Source organism: Echinococcus granulosus (genome assembly GCF_000524195.1).
Source record: "Echinococcus granulosus chromosome Unknown EG_S00154, whole genome shotgun sequence".
Taxonomy (NCBI): domain Eukaryota; kingdom Metazoa; phylum Platyhelminthes; class Cestoda; order Cyclophyllidea; family Taeniidae; genus Echinococcus; species Echinococcus granulosus.
The window spans coordinates 8,899-29,823 of record NW_020170534.1 but is presented as its reverse complement, the minus strand read 5'-3'; the positions used below and the strand labels follow the sequence as shown (position 1 = coordinate 29,823).

Genomic DNA, 20,925 nt, shown 5'->3' with positions numbered 1-20,925 from the left:
CAACACTAATTGGCTTAGCAGCCTTTATTTGAGACCTCCTTTCATCTTTTACTATTTATTAAGTGTAAATTTGTTTCAAAAGAAATCCAACTGTTAACAGTTTAACCACGTTTACCTCAAACTAAGGTGATACAGATAATTTTCTCGTGAAGAGTTTTTACTACTTATATTTTATCAGTACAATATTCGGCAGGTTTACTCGTGAGCACGCATTCTGCATGAACTGTACCGTCGAAAAAGGAATTTGATTGGTTAAATCGCCTATGCTCACTAGGTGTGGCCTAAATACGGATACACCATGTCATACACAAGGGAGCTATAATCTTAATTAGCTTCGTAAATGAGCTTACCTGATGGGTTGCACACGTTCTCATTGAAAGACATCGCTGAATTGCAGTGAAGCATTGTGAAAAGGTGCACTACCCGTAAATCAAGAGGGCGAAATTCTAGGTCGCCTTAGTGTTTTGTGGCGACATTTCGACACACCCTGATAGGCACCAAAAGCAGTGTCAGAGGTTGTTATGCGGAGTATCAGCTTAAGGTTTGCACCCCAGACAGAAAAAGGACTTAAAAAGTTAAGATACCTGAATTTTGAGCTTCTAGTTACTATTAGTGCTCATTTGTCGGGGGCCCTTTATTGTTTTCCCCACTTACAAAGCCTGAGAGGCAAAATTCTTCATGCCCTATGGCGAGAAATATGTCTTTTCTATTCATCCCTGGCATTGATATGCTATGTTACCTTGTGATTTTACCGCTTGGTTTTATGCACAAGGGGTCTACTGACCATCAGGTGCCCTCGTATTATTCTTTCTTTTCCATGGTCTTGAGTTCTATAGTGGGAGTTAAAAACTGGGTTTAGCTGGACAATATTTTGTAGGAGAGGAGCATCTCTGCCTTTTCCATTTGTTAAATTGCTGGTGTCATTTAAACGATTTTACCCCCTTTTTTTGTCTAATTCGACACTTAAGCATTTCAACACCTAGCCGATTTCAAGATTTGCCTCTTTTTAATGCACACTTTACAACACCTAGTGTATGTATTTACGTGTCACTAGAAACTTTTGTCTGACGACCACACTGAAAGGCAAAATGCTTTTGAAGGGTAACTTAACAGGTTTAAGTCAAATTTTTTGGACTGCATTAACAAAATTGCTTTAGTTCATTCTCTTCTGTCTCCCTGATACAGCAGTATATTGGGAAATGCTAACTATTTGCTGCTGATGGAAAAATGATGCTGCAGTAGTGGGACTGGTGAAACTGTCATAACGCACCTCGCATTGAGCTGAAAAGGAGTTTTCCATGAATATATGCATGTGACAGAAAGTACCTACATTTGAATAGATGGCATTATTGGAAGAATCCTCGGTCTACGTGTTGGAAATTTTACGTAAATACATACTTTGCAGTGGTCGTCTACCGTTTGTGATCATTGGCTATTGAGTCAATTATTTAGAAATTTCCGCGCATTTAACATGAATATTTAATTATTAAAGCAAAAATTAGGTGTGGTCAAGTTGAAGTGCAAAATTACCATACTTTAGTAGCCTTGGAGGATAAACCACCTCTAAGGGTTTTAAATCCTACCTCAAAATTAGACCTCTAATTTTTGATTAATGAAATCGATGCCTAGATTTGGTATTAGTGGTTAAGGATATGCGAAAAACACTTGACAGTCACAAGAGAGACAGCTAATTGAATTTAATTGCCAACAAAAATTTCACTCACTTTATTGACACTGAGGTAAAAAAGGGATTTTCCATCTCCTAGACACTGTGGCGGCACTGCTTGCAGCAGTCCTATACAATTGTGGATGTGTAGAAGGGCCTACAGTGATTATTTATTTTGAATGAAGGCGTAAAGGCTGCAGATTTCCACAGAAGACTTCAAGTAAAGCAGTATGAGCATAGGACCCTCAGCAATCTAGTTGGGAGACATTTGGTTGACCTTTTTTTCCGAGGTGCCTACCTGTACCATCACAGCCGCCGTTTCTGCAATCATTCTGTTTGTGAAACATCTCAGTTGTGGTAGATTCTCACAAAAGGCAACAACTCTGGAGAGAAGGTGGGCGCAACAATTTACATCCACTATCAAACGTGCATGTATCGAAGCTCCCCAGGTTAGGGTTAGGGGGAAGTAACTTTAGCTTATTTTACTCCTACGTTCTTCCTATTCTTTGTGAGCCTCAGGTTTTGATTTGACTTAACCATCCCTCACACTTTGCTTCACCCAATCTCTGTCATCTCCTCTCCTCCTACCCCATATTTTTTATTTTTCTTCCAGTCTTGACAACAAATGCGACTGCTCAGTTGACATTTTCACTTAGGTAGATGATTTGTTGATTGGTTAGTGTGCGTCGTATTTTATCCTCAGTATTACCTACTTCGGCTAGTAAAACGCGGCTGAATTTAACCCACCTGGAATAAACGATGCGTGGAGTCAGAAACTTAACCAGCAGGAAAGGCAAAACACGCAACAACAGTTGGATTAAACAATTCAGGATCTTGTGCAAATCGCATGGATTAACTGCGGATATTGCACTACTCCAAGGTTGCATCGAGGTGTTCATTTAATTAGAATTCGTCCCTAAATCGATTGAGCTCGCCGCAACGGTAGCAATGGCCTTTCACGAAAGTCTAAGGACGTTGTCATTTACATTTCATTTGAAATCGACACGTTTTGTCTCCAAAGGTGACCCACTAAGAGGTCGTTATATCCGCCTTCTCGGATCCGAAAGTCAAATTCTGCCGGATAATTGTGGGCACTTCTGATCGTATAGGATAGATTAGGTTGTCATAGATTTGACAGGAATCCCTCCCAACCTCTTGTTCCCCTGTCCTTTTGACAAATTTCTACATCTAATTAATTAGCTTCAATCAAATCTAGTCTAGCTCCTGATCCAAAAGTGGTTTGAAATGAGTGCATTCGCCTCTACCAAGGTTGTTGGCAGCCCATCGTTCTCTTCACCCTCCTCATTTCTCAATACTCAAGGTTAAATGCACCCGTCAAAAGCAATTTACAATCCATGCGCGTAATTCATCAGCCAACAGCATCTTTCCTGGTGTTACACCTCGCATTTCATGTTCCGATCTCTCTACTAATGTACTCATCTAATAGTAGGCATGATGTATGAGAATAACAAATAACCAAGGCTCATTCCTTGCCTTATCACATAAATAAAAGGAAGATCAAGTGGAAGAAAAGTAAAATTTTGGAGTTATTTCAGCTCTCGAGATCTTATATATGCATATATCTTGTTACACAGGCAGAAGTGGATTATCATCAATAATTAATGGCTTAAACTACTACCACTGAGACAGGCAAGGAGAATACCCGAGAAAGATACAGGAAAAAATTACAGTCAATCAAAGTATGCAGAAAATATTAATGGTTGGCCTTACATTCGCAGAGGTAATTTACCCCTAGACTACGTTCTGTAACCAAACTTAGTTCATAGCAGCTACGTGTGATCTGATGGTTAAATTCCACTAGATTCGTCAAATCACCAATTTCGAAAGTGAAGCATCAAATCTCATTTTGTTTTATAGATGAACAACTAAAATGCACTCGGATTCTTGTCAAAAGCTTACAAAAATAGAAATAAATTTGGCAGTCCTCAAAGTGGCTGTAATGATACTTTCGCTTTAAATGCTCCCCCCCATTATAAAGTATCGTGACATGGTGTTAAGTGTAGCCTTAAAGAGACTTGTTAATTAAGGATTTCTACTGGAAGATATCATCTGAGCATTGAAAATCGAGCGTTTTTAGCCACCACTGAGTATTATAAGTTTAGCAATCGACGTCTTTCCAAGTTAATCACTATTAGGGGCCTTTAGACTAAATAAATTCTGAACCGATTTTAGTAGCTCATTATTACTTTTACTAGCTGCGTATGTGTTGTTGATTCTAAAACTGCCTCATGGACGAAACGCTCCGAGAAAAACCTACCACCGTCGTCACAAGTCACGAAAGGTCCGTTCAACCTGAAATTACACTGTTCACTGTCCACTGCACTGCTAGCTCACTCTTTGGTCTTCATAACTGTTATTCCAGCTGTGTAAAATTTCTTTTAACTGTCTTTTTAGGCGTACCTAGTCCTGACCTCCATGTACTGTAGAGAGAGTTATGGAGAGAGAGAGAGAGGGAGAAGGTACTGAGGTGGCTGTGTAAACACTCAACACTTGTTTAGGAATAGATACATACAAAACAGGAATGACTGTTTGAAAAAAGTATTTAAGTGCACATTTTCACATCACAGTAAGAGAGAGGGGTAAAGTGCATCGACTATTTTGCACAAAATTCAAAGGTTTACAGGCTACCTCATTCGTTCGTTTCATGTCATGCCTGTCAATCAGGAGCGCACTGACGACTTGCCATTTTTGTCTGACTCCCCAGGTTTTATCATCAGATTTAGCCTTCAGTTTATAATTCGTCATTAAGATATAATGCTGCACTTGGATTATATGTTTTAATCTTCCGTTTTGCTCGTGGGCATTTAAGGCGCCACCCCTGTACTTCCCCTGGAAGATATGTGCTTCAGGCAAAGCCAGTAGTCCCTCATCTCTTCTGTACGTTGGCATTACATATTTTGCTCTAACATTGTTTTCTTTCGCCCTAAAAAGAGGTCTCAGGACCCTACAATAACATATTCGAGGTCAAATTCACACGTTTTTAGGATTAAGAAGGCAATATCCGAAAAGACGTGTCAACAACACGTCTACCCAATTCATCTCAAATTGAGCTGTGACCGAACTTTTCAGCTGTAAGATTAAATTACAGGTATGCGCTGAATATAGTCTTCAATACTTTGGAAAAAACATTTAACATGTAGGATTTTTTTACCAAACCCGAGTCTGCAGTTATTGTCTGTCAACAAAGTGGTTGAGCAGTGACGGACCTAATAGCATAAAGTCACTGTCGCCTCCATTTTAGCTGCAAGTGCGGCATGACAGCAGCCACAAAAAGGGTATAAAAGAAGAATAGTGGAGTTTTTTTTATTACTTTCCAAAAAAAGCTTTACACTTAAGTGAAGTCATAACCCACCTGCCTACACGTACTGCTGCCGTGAGTGGGTCTGGTGGAGTTGGTGTAACCCTTGCATTAATGTCAAGTCCTTAACTTATCCTCTTCCATATGTGAGAAGCTTGAGCGGCAGTGTACAGCACAACCGTGTATGTATATACATCTATTCTTTACACAATTTTGAAGCCTTATTCACAGATGATAGCAAAAAACTGAAGCCGTGAATCATGAAATCGTTTTAAAGTGGGTGGACTAAATTTAAATGTTTAGGTTTTTTCTTCTTCCACCCTAATTGCACACATTATGGTGCAGTTCCACAAATTCTTTGTACATTCTATGCGCAATTTTTTTGAGGCCACACCTCTTGGGTTTTCACATCACCATCTGCCACGTAGAATTTGATTGCAGCAGTGTTAATCTAGGCTGTTTTAAAGTGAAATTTTTGAGCAACGGATAAGACAGATCGTCTCCATTTTTTGCCTCACTTTTATCAAACAGAAAAAGCTAATCCTAATCTTAGATAAGTATTAATCATGAATAATTTAAGCACCATCCGTTAACTTCTGAATGTCGTGCCCTAGTCTAACAAAAATACTCCAACCCAACTTAAAGGAGGCAAACATTTTACGGAGACTAGGGCATACAATTTGCTTGGCTTTTTGCTGTTTAAGCTCGGCAAGGCGCACAAGTGTGGATTTTTTTTACTTGCTGCTTACTGTCATAGCGAGAATCACATGAAAGCCTTCGATCATCTCCGTCGCAAGGCAGTAGCAGTGTGCTGTAATTTTAAACTGCTAATAAAATCCATTCATTTCTCCGGTAAAAGTCATAAATGCCTCCATTTAATTCATGAGTCTTGCTATCTGCTGGTCGCTACAGGAGGGGATACCTCACCTATACCCCCACCTTAACCTGTAATGTCATCCATTGTAAGGCAAATTGATGGACTGTTCTATTTTCCGTTAGAATAGGAAATTTTGTGGATTTGACATGAATGGATGAAAGCTTGCCAACTACTCTTCCACAGAACCGTAAGAGAGGCAGCAGCTGCTGTACCGTGCTCATCCATTGTTTCCGCTTCGATGCGTACCGACCATGGCAAAAGGAGATTGTGTACAAGCAAATCTTCATTCAAGAACCCTTATCGGCTTGTGCAGTAAAGATGTTCTTTTTTGTCGAAGTAAAACCTGGCGCATGAAAAACTGTATATGCAACTGCAAATGGCTGGAATTTTAGCTTCCGTATGAGTGAGTGGTCGAGTGGATCAGACTGGACTGTGCAGTTGCACTTAAGTGGGTCTGAAGCTCTCAGAGACCAGAAAGCTACTTCCACCAAAAGGCGTTTCAACGAATCAAGTATCTATTCCCTCGTGGTGTAAAAATTCATTGTATAGAAGGGCAAAATCTATGACTTCGCGAACTCCTCAATTCAATGTCAGTTATAGTATACAATAATGTGTGCCTTTTATTCCTTTCTTGTACTCAAGGGAATAAATGTCAAAAAAAGGCACTGACTTGACTTATTCTAATTTTGATAACTTCTACCTTAATGCTTCCAGGTTTCACGAAAACTAAATCCCCTCGTTGCCTTCCTTAAGTAGAGGTGAAGAAGTACCTAGAATTTGTCATCTATGAAGATATCTAAAGAAATGTCAGTGATGTTAATGGCTCGCCCGGCCGCTTTGGGAAAGTGTTCTTTTTCGTACCCACAAATGTTGTCATCACTCACTGTGTCCCGAATGTTACCTTCGTCTTAGGAGATCTTGATAACAAAGACGAACTACTCAATCGTGCTGTCGCGCTTCCTTTAATTACCACCTCCATTTTTCCCTAGATTACTAAATAGCTAGTACTAGGGGAAAAACTTGTACGATATCTTGCTGATAACTCTGAAATGTTTATTTAAGGTTCATCTTCGAGGTTAACAGGTGTCAGTTGAAAGTCACTCCCTACCAATCGACCGCTTTATTGTTCTGAGGCAGCATCGCCTCTTGGAGAGTCGACTTAGCCAATCAACGTGGTGTTCAAAATCTACAAAATGCAGCTATCCCAAGCCAGCGATAGTTACTCCCCATTTCACTGTTGTAGACTCAGTCAATGTATCTGCAACCAATTATCTACCTTCAAACGCATGTCACACATATGTGACTCTGGTAAGTGAACGTGGCATACAAAGGCTCAACAAAATCCTTTCGCAAAAAAATTGAAATGGTCCATTTTTTCTAGTCCACTACATAAAATAAAATGCTGAGACCAGCAGTTTATTAAATAACCCAACGAAATGGCACACTTTGCTGCAGACAACTAACGAGAGGTGTTTTCCGAACCTGCTCCAGCTAACCACAATCTCATGTTAGATTAAAATCATGCAAGTGATAGTTGCTAGGAGAAAGCAAAATGAGGCTTTCACATCTTATTCAATCCCAATGATCTTTACGATCCGTGGATCGAATGTGAATGGACAGTAATGTTAGTATGCGGTATACGACAGCTTAGAGGTCTTTTGAGCAGTTCTGTTGAGTCTTTCCCATAAAGTACGGTTGTTCTGCATCATATCCACCCTGTGACCCACCTGAAGGTAATATGCACAATTAACTGTCACAACAAGGGCAGCTTCTACCGTATGTGATGCTTCAGTGAATACCCGGTCATCGGTAAGTAGGGCCTGCATTTATCTACTATATGGAATGTGCAATAAGAAATTTTTGGAAATACTGAAATGCGAAACCGTTTAATGGAATAATTATTTGCCAGAAAAAATGAAAAAGGAATAACAGATTCAAGGAGTTATGATATACCTACCCATCTCTTCTTATGATCACCAACCAACTCTATAACTACTTCGCTCAACCAGTAATCCAGAAGCGGCTTTTAGACTTAAAAAACACGGATTTGTTCTTATCGTTGATATAAAGAGAAGTCTCTAGCTGAGACGAAGCAATTGCATAAAAATTTATTCACTTAAGCAATAAGGGGGACTTGAGCAAACAGGAAGAAAAAATCACAGAGATAGAGTTAGAATCAGAAGAGTGTGTGGTTAAAGTGGAAGCAGTGACTCAATGACCACAGTGTCGTTGGTTCATAACAAGAGAGAATTCTAAAAAGTTAAGTGGAAGAGAACATTTAATTAAACTCCGTTCCTATCTCTCTTTAGTCATATTAAAGAAAGGAACTACGAACGAATAGTCGCCGCGTTAGTTTTGGAGAGCAAATTGCGAATAAATGCAGTCGTAAATTTTTGCGCAATACAGAAGTAACAAACACTTCTATTTACAATTTGGCCAGACTATACTCCTGAAAGGCATTTTAAACATTAATCTGCATGTTAAAATAATTAAGAATACACACGAAAAGTGAAGTATGATCATGCTGGGACAGAAGACAGGCAAAATCAGCTTGTGTTTTAGGGAGTAAGGCAGCACATCAAGTTAATTGATATGAAAGTCAGCATTCTAAAAGTTGTCGAGGTTACTTAAAAGAACGGGGGCTTTCTCTTCAAGGTTTACCGGTGCGCAAATAAGTGTCTTTTAGTAACGTAAGAAAAATCCCTAACCTACTTTAAAGAAGCTGATGTATGTAAATTTTAACATAATACATAGATTTATGGAGGAAATGCGTAGGGAGGAACAAACACACAATTCGCGTACAATAAATTAAAAGCTCAACAAACGAAATAGCATTAAAATACAGGAGTAAAACAAAGTGTTATATGGCAAGACTTTGCAAAAAATATAGGTCTCAGTTTTTCAAAAGGTAGTGGGAAAATTTTTATTAATGACACTTGCATATTACCATCCCATTCGACGACGATCACAAACTACTTATCACCTCTATTTACCGTTGTAAAGGAATGCAAGGCTAAGAGATTACCAGCTATATTACTAGTAGGAACAGTCGCATAGACAAACATCAGAAGCCTTTGATATTCTATTTTAACAACTAAAAATCATTATCTTGGACGCACCTTCAAAATTGACCTGACCGTCACCGTCCATATCGGCCGACTTGATCATATCCTTAACTTCCTCATCTGTCAGCTTTTCACCCAAATTGCACATCACCTGCCTTCAATAAACATTCTTATAAAAACCAAAAACCAATCTACAAACCAATTACATTTAATGATAAGCAAAAAGAACTGGTTGCTCAATTCGTCAGGTCTCACAACCACATCGTAATTAAATGAAAGCATGTGGATGTTAAAAAACTTACCGCATTTCGTCAACAGTAATGTATCCATTCCCGTCCCTGTCAAACACTCTAAAGGCCTCCTGCAATCGCTCTGTATCGCTTGTTGGTTTGCAATTATTCATCATCTTTACGAATTCACTAAAGTCAATCTCACCGTCACCTTAATGCAAGCATAAACAAATAAGGAAAATAAATACGATTTAGGTCAACTAGTCTAATCATTTGCTGAACTTCAGCATCAGTAACATTTTGGCTTAATGAGCTCATAACTGACTTGAGTTCTTTCGTTGAAATCCTGCCATTTCCATCTTTGTCGAATAAATCAAACGACTCCCTATATTCAGCAATTCTCTCGTCACAATCATCCTGGTCCTTCTTCTAATAAAAAAAGTAAGAACTAAGGTATAAGACCTTATCACACTTTTTGCTCATTTTGGTTGAAATGACGTATGCGCTCCCAGGTTGACCTCAAATATTTCTAACTGATGCTGCATTCAAAATCCCGCTAAGAGCAGAACTTCAATCTCATGGGTTGTTCTAACTTATTTGGTTGTGAAAACATAACTAATAGTACAGAACAAAAAATTTTGTAAAAAAAACTTATTTAGAAATTGCATCACAAGATATGTCCTATATTTGCACTTTATAAGCCTCCAGAGCTTTTCACCAAAAAGGCCGAAAATTCACCAAATTTCTTGTTTTTGGAATTTGCAAGTATGAATAGGCCCTGCTTTAGTAGATTAATTTTGCATATATCTCTAGATTGGACTCTTGTCGAAAAGTCTAAATTTAAAGTACCAATTTTTTGTGGGACAGTAACGGAACTGGTGATTTATGCTAGGATATAGAGTCGACCTTTTGAACTTGTAATAAGCGTTTGCGCTACCGTCGCATATAACAAATGTGTCTTCGTAAATGTTTTTTGTAACGCGGGCCTAAAAACCATTTTTTTTTATTTACAGGTAACTATTTCTTGATGCCGACATTACCCCTCTCTTACCATACTTATCTTGTACCTCTCTGGATAAAGCACCTTTCGAATGCATAGCTTTTGAAAAAAAAACAAAAACGGGCCTTTTGCATATGTATTGGTTTTGCCTTACTGCAATATAATGCAGTTGCTTTCTTGGTATTATGCTACCTATCCCCATGACCCGAGCGGAGTCCTGATTGGCTTATAACGGACTGGTGACAAGCTTTCTGATGACAGCCAATTTCCCAGTTTATTCACTGGTGCCGGCGATGCCATTTCGGGCGGTTGTTCTCTTTTGTTTATTTGCCCTGCTTTGGGCTTCTGAAGTGCCAACGGGTGTGCATCCATCAAGTAAGCTTGTAGTTTGTATACGTGCCTTTAGGTATCGTCTTTTACGTGCCATTTAAGCCCTTCACATGCTTGGATAAATCCGCAACTATACCTTGGGATAAAGTAAATGATGATTACTGCGACTGTCTTGATGGATCTGATGAGCCAGGTACTTCCGCATGCCCCGATATGAAGTTTTATTGTCCCAATACTGGCCATGAAGGTGTCTTTATTCCCTCAAGTTTTGTCAACGATATGGTTTGTGGTAAGTACTTCAAACGCTAAATGGTTTAACTTTAGACTGCTGTGACGGATCTGATGAGTATTTTGGACTTGTTAAGTGCAATAACACTTGTGGGTATGCACTTTAATCGATTTTGTGATGTTTGCTCCCTCTTGCAAACGTTACGCCTTGATATAATTTAGGGCATTGGCTAGAGAAAGGGAAGAGCAGCTTCAGAAAAGGCGTAAAGAAATTGAAAGTGGTCATCAAATCTACCAGGAGTATGTCGCGAGGGTAGGTTTTGCCACGCCACTTTAGTGAATTGATTACAGATTTTGATTTGCTTTAGTTTCCCAATCTAATGGTATGATTAGATAGTAGCTATGATATGTGTTAGGTATCTTCACACATTTTTGGTAGATTTGTGTCTTCCCCTTTGCTGGTTTCATTCCATTCCTCATCCTACTACTCTTCAGAAGACTATTGAACTGGCAGAGGAAGCAAAACGTGAAGCCGAGGAGGCGGAGAAGCGGGCTCTAGAAGAAGCCGAAAAACAGACGTCAAATGAGCCTGCTGACTCGGAATCTGATAATGAAGTGCCTCCATCGGGGGAAGACAAAGAGGAACATAGCGAGGAAGTAATCATCATAACCATTCTCCGATAATTTGGGCAAATTTTGAACTATTTTTGCAATAAATCAAATCTTTTTCAGATTGAACCAGATCAGATTCATGAGGACTCCTTGTACGATGAAAAGCACGAGGGCGGAGAGGACATGCAGGATGATGGATGGAATCCTCCGAAGGGTGTTGAGGGGGGCGCTTCCGTACCGAGCGGTGAGTTGCCTTTCTTCCTCGGTTCAAAACCCCAGATCAGAGCGATGGAACGCTATATGCCTTGCTGGTTAGACGTTAACAATGTACTGGTTGCTACACTGGGTCATTCTGTTATTTATTATCGCAAACAGTTGGGCGCGATCAAAGCATATGTTTTTGTTCTAACGTTTCACAAAACAGATGCGGTCATGTGCTTTGTAACCTTTGAGTTTTGTGTACTTCTCATGCTATTGTAAATTAGTCTATTTTATTCCCTTATCCATCTACTTTGCTTTTGTAGAAGACGACGAGTAAGTTTTCAGGGTTCTTTCTTCTCACCCCGGTGAATTTATCGGTATCCTCGAATTCATCTCAAAGGGAGGGTTGAGTTGGTAGTTTTGTTTCATATTTTTCAGTTTTACGATTGAATATGCTACCGTTTAATACTGTGTAATAAAAGTATAGATTACTTAGCATTTTAAATTGGTAAGTTAAAGTCAGACGTGTGCTCTTGATCATTTTATGGTAAATAAATGCACCAGATCTTGCTGCAAGCAGATTTATTTAATTTAAATCTGTAAAACATGTTGGATGATTTCGGTCTGGGGGTTATTTCATTTCTTAGATTCCTTTTTTACTTTGGTTAAGGATTTCACCCTCAAGTACTGACTCATCATACGACATTTCTGTTTCTCCTGGCAGCTTTTAAGCAATTTTAGCCGTAAACGCCTCTGTGTTAATTTTCTTTTCACTTTCTAATGGGTGAGGCTTTTATAGGCCGTACTCTTCCTTTTTCGTTTTTGTCTTATTTGCTGCCCAATCAATTTCAGCCGCATGGGCATGGTTGTACTTTACGTAGTTGTTTTGAGTTCCTTGATTCAAACATTTCAGATTAATGTTTTTACACTGTGCTTTTTCAAATCTAATGGATTTTTACTGAATGCATATCTTTCCCACACTGACTTACTAAATGCGCAATGACTATTGCTTGGTATTGCTTTTCTCATCGCTTAACTTTGAGTGCTTCGCTAACCATCCTTTTTTCAATTAGATGCTACGAGTCGTATTTAATTTTTTATGCTTATTTACTTCTCAAATGTCTTTAATGGGAATCGTTTTTGCGCCAACTTTTTACGCAGCTCAGCTCAGGTCGTAGAGTCCTACGAACCGCCATCGCCACCGCCCCCACTGCCCCCACCACCCCCACCAAAACCAATTGACTACGGTCCAGACAAGGGTTTCATGATGCTTACAGAGCCATCAACGGGTTGCCTAGAGGTGCAAAATAAGGAGTACATCTACTCACTCTGTGCCTTCAAGGAGGTTCGTCAGCGTCCGCGTCACCACTCGACAGGTGGAACTCTCCTTGGTTCTTGGAGTGGATGGGTTGGTCACCCGGAGGACTCTGTCCACTGGTCGAAAGAGGAGAAGCTGGCCAAATTGCCCTACAACGAGATGCTCTACGATGGGGGCGAACAGTGCTGGAACGGACCCAGTCGCTCCGTTAAAGTTAGTTTTTTGTAGCCTTTGTATGTGTATGTATACGACCTCCATTTTATGCGTAACCTTTTTCGTCATGTCTATAGACGCGTCAGTACATGTCAATGTGGAAGAATAGTTTGTTGGTAGTGTAAAGGCTGGGAAGCTATAGGTAAAGAAATGCGTCCTTGACGGTAAGATGCTGGTAGTACTCGCATGGATATATAGTTCATACGAACAACTTTCGTTTTACTGATTGAGCATTTACGTGACACGTCTTTCAGGTGAAGGTGGTGTGTGGAGCTCAGAATAGGCTGATGTCAGCAGAAGAGCCCTCTAGGTGTACCTATAAGATGAGGTTGGAAACTCCTGCCACTTGTCATCATGACCCAGTTAAACTGATGGAAATGCACACGGAGTTGTGAGGGGGCGAGGGAGCAGTCTGATGTGTTTTTTATCCTGCTTTGTACTCGTGCTTATCAATAAAGTCGGCTCTTTTGTTTCTTGTATGATGGGCCACTTGGTTATTTGTGAGATTTGACTTCGTCCTTGAAGGTCATTCGAGTGAACGGTGTGCACCCAAAACCGATGTGGTCCTATCTGGGTAAAGCATGTCGCTTATAAAGTAGCGAAAGACTGTAGAACGCACGACGCGACAAGGTTCTCTGCACCTCCTAGTCGAATGGTGGTGTTCAGTTCTTTCGAAATTGGCAGTGGATCCTTCCCACTGGGGAGTCCTTAACAATAGCGGTGTTGCAATGCTCTAGGTCGATTTTGGGGAGCTTTCAGTAGCAGTGAGGATGAAGTTTACATAAGAACGTATGAGGAGTCGGTTTGTGATTGGCGTACCGCCTTGTTGACAACCGAAATCCGCAGAATTTGCGATGCGTGCCTTTGATTCGTGAGATTGTATCCGGCTTCAACTTCCGGCGCGTAACGTCAGTCGCTGGAGGGAAGTGTCGCTAGCCTGGGAATCATTGGACGAAAAAACCGAAAATTTGCGAGGAAACTGCCACTAAAGCGTACTTTTGGACTATAAAGTGGCTTGGTTTAGAGGTTTTGATAGGAATCTGTCTGAGCTGGACGGTTATCCACCCTGCGGTCATAGTTGAAGGCATGCTGCGAAAAGCTGGTTCCGCGCGTACTTGAGGGTTCTTTGCGTGCTCCTCATCGTCTGCTCTGGGTTCACGCTGGCCTCCACGGCAGCCAAGAATGGGTTTTTGGGAGAAACATCTAGAATCTGAAGCGATTTCTGACGCTGCGATTCGAACCAGAGGTTGAATAAGACGTTTTGAAGTCCATGTCGTTCTTGAATGAGGGTTGGTCCACCATCACTGACACCAGTGTGGTAAGCTCAATGTTTCTCCTTCACCTTGGCCTTCATACCACTTGAACAAGGAGACAAGTTGGAGGAGGATATGCTTCTTTCGGTGGGAATAAATAAAGGGTTACAGATATCACGGCTAAGCGTGTTAAGATTCGTTTTCTCCTTGGGGACCGATGGCGTCCGATTTGTCACGAAGTTTGTATTTACTTCCCGTCTCTCGCCTAAAAGTACCTTCAAGCAAACGTGCATCGCAATATTACGTTTCAGCAGCTAAGCGATTAAATACTTCAAAAAATGTGCAATTTGAAAAAGAATTAAGGAGTGTCTTTTGGAGTTCTTGATTACTTAAGCTACTTGATGCTTTTGAAGTAGTTAGTGGCTTATTTTATAGTGAACTGTCAGCATCGGAAAGTAAAACTGATTTGTTTAATATTTCCCTCCTAGGTTGGGTCATCTAATTATTAACTTATTTGGTGATGAAGGCTCCTATTCACCAAGAGCTGCTAAACACATGTCCGGTAAACGAACAAAGCAAAGGCAAAATATCGCCTATATAAAGCCGGGAAATCAAATAGTCCTGGTGTGGTAGAATCTAGGTCCTTTAAGGGGAATTAACCAACTTGTAAAGTACAAATAGGCCCTTAATGGACTTTTAACAGGAGTAACACAAATGGAACCTCGGCTAAATTATTTCTGCTTAGTACACACCTAGGCCGCAGATTTTGCCCCTACTTCAGTGGATATTATAGCGAAATTTCACTTTTTACTTTTGTACAACTGTCTTACCTTGACAGTTGGTTTAACCCGGCGCTTTGTTACATAGGCACTTAAGTCTCCGTCAATGTATTTACGCTTATTGTCGTCGCCTCCGAAACATTCCCGGTACGTCGGTAATGCATTTGCTGTCCTATCATTGACTTCTTTTGAGGTGCTAAAATTGCATTAACTTTCAACATTTCCGTCAACTTTTTTCTTCCCCACGAGCCGAAATGTTAAAATTTATTATACCCTAAGTCCACACAATGAACATTAAAGGTGCTTTTAAAAGCGAAATTAAATGCCTTGAATCGCATTATGTTCACTTCATCGTCCCATCTTTACTTGAGCTTATCATGGTAAAACCCCCGGGGCATTCTAAACAAGGCCACTACGTACATTTATGTCCGAGCCAATGCATTTCATTGGGTTGAGGTAGAAAATGATCCACTGCTGAGTTAGTGCCAGTTAATTTGAACTTCTAATTCCTCTAAGATGATTTCTGGCTTTGTTTGAAGTGGATATGCATAATGCTAAAACGTTTTCAATTAAACTATACAATTTGTGTTTTCAAGCTCCTTATTTGCTAGATTCTTTTTGAAGCGGAAGTTGTAGACCTGAGAAGATTCACATCACTTCTCTTATCAGGCTCATTAGATTTCATAATGTCTTCTGCAATGAAAAGTTTTGTTTGTGTATTTTGGTAGGAAAAATTGAGTTAGGAAAGTGCCCAATCGATTGCATGGAGGCAACAACGCTTGTATTTGGCAGATGCGCGCATTGAAAGTGTTTAACGAGACAGTTGTGGGTGATTTCCGAGATGGTGACGGCTAACCAGTTTCTGACTAGCCTCCAACTTGAGCTCCTATTTCTCGGAGTTTATTGCAAAGTAAATTTTATTGACGTATGATGTGTTAATGAATTTCTCTGCATATCTGCAGAAGTGTTAATAATATTACATTTTGGTGTGCAAAAATTTGAGTGAATTACTTGAAAGCAATACACGGCTTTGACTTTAAAAATCTTTTTGTCCCATTTATAGAACTATCCCCCATTTTTTTACTTGCTTCAAATTGGTTACTTCGTTTACGCATTAAGGGACGATGTTAATAAACGTTCCAATCTTTTGTATTGTTTGAAATATTGGTGAATTTGGCCGTTCGTAAGAATCAGGCCTAGTATTGTTGCACCCGCGAGGGTTCTTTAGTGGTAGATTACTGATGGGAATGGCAGGAACGTTATATCGTGGTACCAATGCCGTGGCCAAAAACGTGACGCGTAATGCAACACCCAAAAAACATCGTCCTCTACTTCGGTTGCTCCTGCAAAGACAATCCTAAAGACCATCAGTCATAATTTTGATGTCAACTTACACAAGTACTAAGTAGCATGTATGCAGCGGTATTTAACTTCTCGTCAACTGTTCTGTCTTTTTTGGGCAAAAAGCATATTTTTGTGCGCCGTCAAGGTGCACCGATTTCTCGACGGTGCTAATTTCAATGCGGGCGAGCCGATGCCTTTCGAATTGCCTTGGGTTGAGTTTGTTTTGATGGAAGAAAGCAACAAACACTAAATCCCACTTTACTCATAAGAATATTTTTCGTTCTTTGTTTAAGACAGCGAATAAGGCGGTTTGACTGCTCTGAGGATATGAAATAAATTACTCCTTCTCATGGAACCGTAGCATTTCATCATCACTCTAGACTTCTTATTTGAGAGTCATTGGGTGACTAAAACACTCACAATAGAGGACACTATAAAATCTGTGCAATAACGACCCACTTTCCAAATTAATACATTTGGAAATCAAACTTTAGAAGCCAAGCCTGGGAAACTGCTGAATTTCATCCGATTGGTTGGTTGGTGATGGCCAGGTCCTTACTTGCTTTGTACGTCTTCGGTAACTGCTGTCCTGCCTGGCGGACAATATAACCTGAGAAGTCGACCGAGCACTGCAGAATTCGGTATTTTTTTGCTTTCAAGGGAATGAAATAAAGACTTACTCAATTTGCCATTGCTGGCAGCCACAAGTGAAAAATACCAGTAGAATTGTCAACCAAACTGATACCTTCTGGGGGGTGATGTCGAGACTACGTAAAATTCATTAATTAACTCGATTTGGATCTCGTCCAGTGATTTATCTGTCTTACCGCTAACCTACTTATATGTACTCTTCTTTATATCTCTACATTCATTAAGTTGTAGCAGGTTCAGTATTTCGCCCTTTCGATTCTGCGTTTACATCTATGAAATGAACAGACCGGTTAGAGTAGGACGGCCTTCACTAAACAAGTGTTATTAATGCACACAAGGAATCGAGATCATATGCGCTCGGAGCGCTGTTCCTCCTCAGGAGCCGATGGCGTCTGCTCAGTCACGAGGTTCCTGTAGACTGGCTGCTTGTCTCCCAAAAGGTACATCCCAACAGACATGCATTACGGGGTACTGTTTGGTGGAGCAGATGGGGTGAAAACACTCTAACTTTATCATATTCATAGATGAAATACTTATGCCCGCACCCACTACTTTTAAGATTTTACGGTAAAGGCATACTAAAGACTAAAATCTATAATTGTTATAACTGACGGCAACACCCAATTCCTCGTTCTTATTTGAGGCAGAAGGTCTCTCCCAATACAATGCATCAATTTTTCTGTGGCTCACCAACAGAATCAAATAAGAATTGGCCATCCCTTCTACGACATTCTACGCCTTATTCAAGAGGCTACGTGACAAGAACTTGGCTCTGAAATAGACTCTGCCTTAGTTTGTAAGGCAGACAATCCGGAAACACTTCCAATCATTTTGTGATATGAGTTGACATTTTATGAAATGCGAGTTTGAAAAAGGAGGAGAATAGCACAGTGAGGCACAATGAGAAGTAAAGATTGACTGACGTCTGCCTGCGCTTGGCAGGGCCCATACACCCTAATATACATCCTACAAGTTACGGTCATTAATTGCCTCAGGCTAAGTTAAAATCCCAAAATTTTCCTATTACCTGATTTAAGATAGAGTGGGTTGCGGTATAATTTGGCATAACTCTAAGCTAATGGTTTTAAAAGATCCGTCTAGCCGATGTGAACCTGAAAGTTTGACCGCTCACCCGTGTGATGACAGTCGGTCAATAGCTGCAGTCTAGCACGATTATTCCGGGGAATGAATACCACCTTTCAGTACTGCGGGTACTATACAACTTTTAAATGAAGACCTGTAAGACACTCTGCATTGGATGCAATAGTTAAACAAAGATTACCTTCTTTGTAACTGTCATAAATGAAATTAAGACCTATTCGAAACATATTTAACTCCTCCGTGCGAGTAGGTTTTCATTCAAGAATGAATAGGGCGGGGAGGGAAGTGATGTTTCATTAGCCTTTCCCAGAATGGTACAAAGCCACTTGCCTCTTCTCTCTCCCATCAAGAACCGGATTTAAAACCTAATATTAGGGTAAATTTCAAGGAAACTTCTTTTCAGCTCATAACACCCCATATGAATGTAAAAATCGCTTCCAGAATGTTTAGCAAAAGAGTGGAAATTAGCCTTTTTAGTGGTTTTACATGCGACAGCAATGGCCAACAATTTATAGCGTTGGGAAGGATATGGTTAGCTGATCAAAAACTGTTTGCGCAACAATTTTGCTCAAGCACATTTTGTGCAAAAAGCGAAATTTTCACAGAATTCTGAAAATAAAATTCGTACTCAGCACACTAAATCGGCTGCCTTTTACCATCTAAGGGTATTGGATGCTATTGGATGACAAGGTAATGGCAGAAGGTCTAATTTGACAGGTACTTCAATCTCATCGACCTAGTGGCATTACGTAGTATCCCTTAACTCTTAGCTGCCAGCCATCTCAACTTCTGTATTTGATTGAGCTGTGCGGTGAGCATAGCGTGTAGGACAGTAACCTGTCATAGTGACAAAGACCGATGAAACTATGACCTATGAACCTTGGCGTGTTTGAACAGACGGCAATCATTTCTTTGAGATTAGTCTTTCACATGCAAGTATTTATTCTTACGTTGTTTATAGTCATTGTGCTAGACTCTATGCGTATATCTGTGCCACTATCAGCAGATATCTGCTTTTGGAACGTTTATTATTTTAGCGTAAAAAATAAGTAACAGAAGCAAATTTACAGTTTAACTAAAGAGAATGTGCTTACCGCTGAAAACATTTTGGGGCTCCGAGTCATCCCTTAATGAATAATAAATCACTTTAGTAAGGGGCTAAGGGAATGAAGGTATGGATAAAAATGGCTTCAATGCAACCTAGGACTGAAGCAATCCTACCCTCAATTATCCCCTTAACTAGTTGCTGTTTCACCATACAATCCCATCTAGGCCCTTCCTGGGCAAAATACTGCATCCATCTACGTGCCGATTGTCCCATTTTGACGGCATTTTCTAAGCCGAAATTACCCTCAAATGAGATTGTGCAGCAAATTAGTCTTGCTTTTTTATGTAGAGCATGAAGAGCCACCAAGTGCTAAAGGGGTCTAGACCCATTGGAATGTTTTACTTAGCTATAAATTTTGGTAAATTTTTTGTTATTATGGTCAGGAACAGGTCAAAAAGTGAAAATAAAGTAAAACTATTAAAGATGGTACCATTGGGAATTAGTCTTATCAGTATGAATGATAAACTTATTTGCATAAGAACCAAAATGCGTTTGCGAGTCTTTGCATCTAATTTAGGAATAAAACCACATCATTTACTGGATGCAACACATGTATTCTCTACAAAATTTCTCCCGTGATAAAAATAATTCGCTTATTTAGTAGTATTCTTTAAGTACACCTTTCAAGGTGGCTAGTGGGGTAATTGGACCAACCTCGTGAATCAGCAGAAGAGGAGGAGGCGGAGGGGGAGAAGGAGGATGACTATAATTTCCTCATAAAACTTACTTTACTTATGATTCCTCACATTACAAAATGCAAAGTGTCTTCTTCTAATGGGATTTCTTCACCCTGGGGTAGGAAACAGGGGGCGGAGTGGGAATTTGATGAAGATACTGCATTAGTTTAAGTACATTAAGATATGCAAGTGCTTATACCTGTTACTAGTTAAAGCATTTTTCTGCAAGTAGTGATTTCATTGCAGTCCAACTATATCTGAACCTAAATGCGATTTGTTTGGTTTGAAAGGTAAATTCGGGCTTCCGTGATAAAATTGATGGATCAAGCCTCCAGCTTAAGGGAAAGCCAGACTGGATTAAATGAATATTCCAGTGGTTAATTTATTTTCACTCATTAAATCGTTGTCCCCTCTTTAAAATGCCGATCACCATAAGCTGCATTTCCAAATCCCATGGTATATATGGCTTATCTTGCGGACAAATGAGCCTGCCGCTAACCTTGACCAGCAATTTGAATAGCCTACTTGTTTCGTGCCATATTATCAATGCCAAGTCAGGCCAACTGTCGTGTAGATGAGAAATGAAGGTAATTTCTCTATTCACAATTTGCCGCTTGATAACCATTCAAAAATCCTCTCTTTTTATTAAAACACAAGTGCTTAAACGACATTAGTAGAATTATGAGGCAGATCTGATTGTTGTATCAATTCAAAGTACCACAGCAGTACGTGCTGTAGCAGTTATATCTTCCACACCTTAACTGAAGAATAAGAAAACCTAGAAACTGCAATTTAGGATTTGCTGTTTAATCAACTTAAGCATATTCATCGTTTCAAGAGGAATATTCTAAATTTTAAATATTGTAAGAGCTTGACTGTAGGTCCTGATTTAGCCGCCAAATGCGCATAAGAAGTGGTAATTCCAAAATGTTATATCAAGAAATAAGTATCAT

At 39.8% G+C, this 20,925-nt stretch overlaps 2 protein-coding genes across 2 annotated transcripts; one reads left to right on the top strand and one right to left on the bottom strand. All coding sequences in view use genetic code 11, as the record gives it.

Moving 5' to 3' along the window:
* Positions 1-8,073: 8,073 nt before the first annotated feature.
* EGR_09570 (Calmodulin) lies at positions 8,074-9,640 on the bottom strand (the record flags this gene model as incomplete). The annotated part of the gene is made up of 5 exons (XM_024498819.1): positions 8,074-8,114; positions 8,982-9,082; positions 9,230-9,368; positions 9,406-9,586; positions 9,620-9,640. 5 exons carry the CDS (start codon positions 9,638-9,640, stop codon positions 8,074-8,076), a joined length of 483 nt encoding a protein of 160 aa, XP_024346759.1.
* Positions 9,641-10,450: 810 nt separating this feature from the next.
* Positions 10,451-13,454, top strand: EGR_09569 (Glucosidase 2 subunit beta; the record flags this gene model as incomplete). The annotated part of the gene is made up of 9 exons (XM_024498818.1): positions 10,451-10,532; positions 10,564-10,776; positions 10,812-10,869; positions 10,938-11,028; positions 11,211-11,372; positions 11,448-11,571; positions 11,852-11,861; positions 12,690-13,059; positions 13,314-13,454. 9 exons carry the CDS (start codon positions 10,451-10,453, stop codon positions 13,452-13,454), a joined length of 1,251 nt encoding a protein of 416 aa, XP_024346758.1.
* Positions 13,455-20,925: the final 7,471 nt, after the last annotated feature.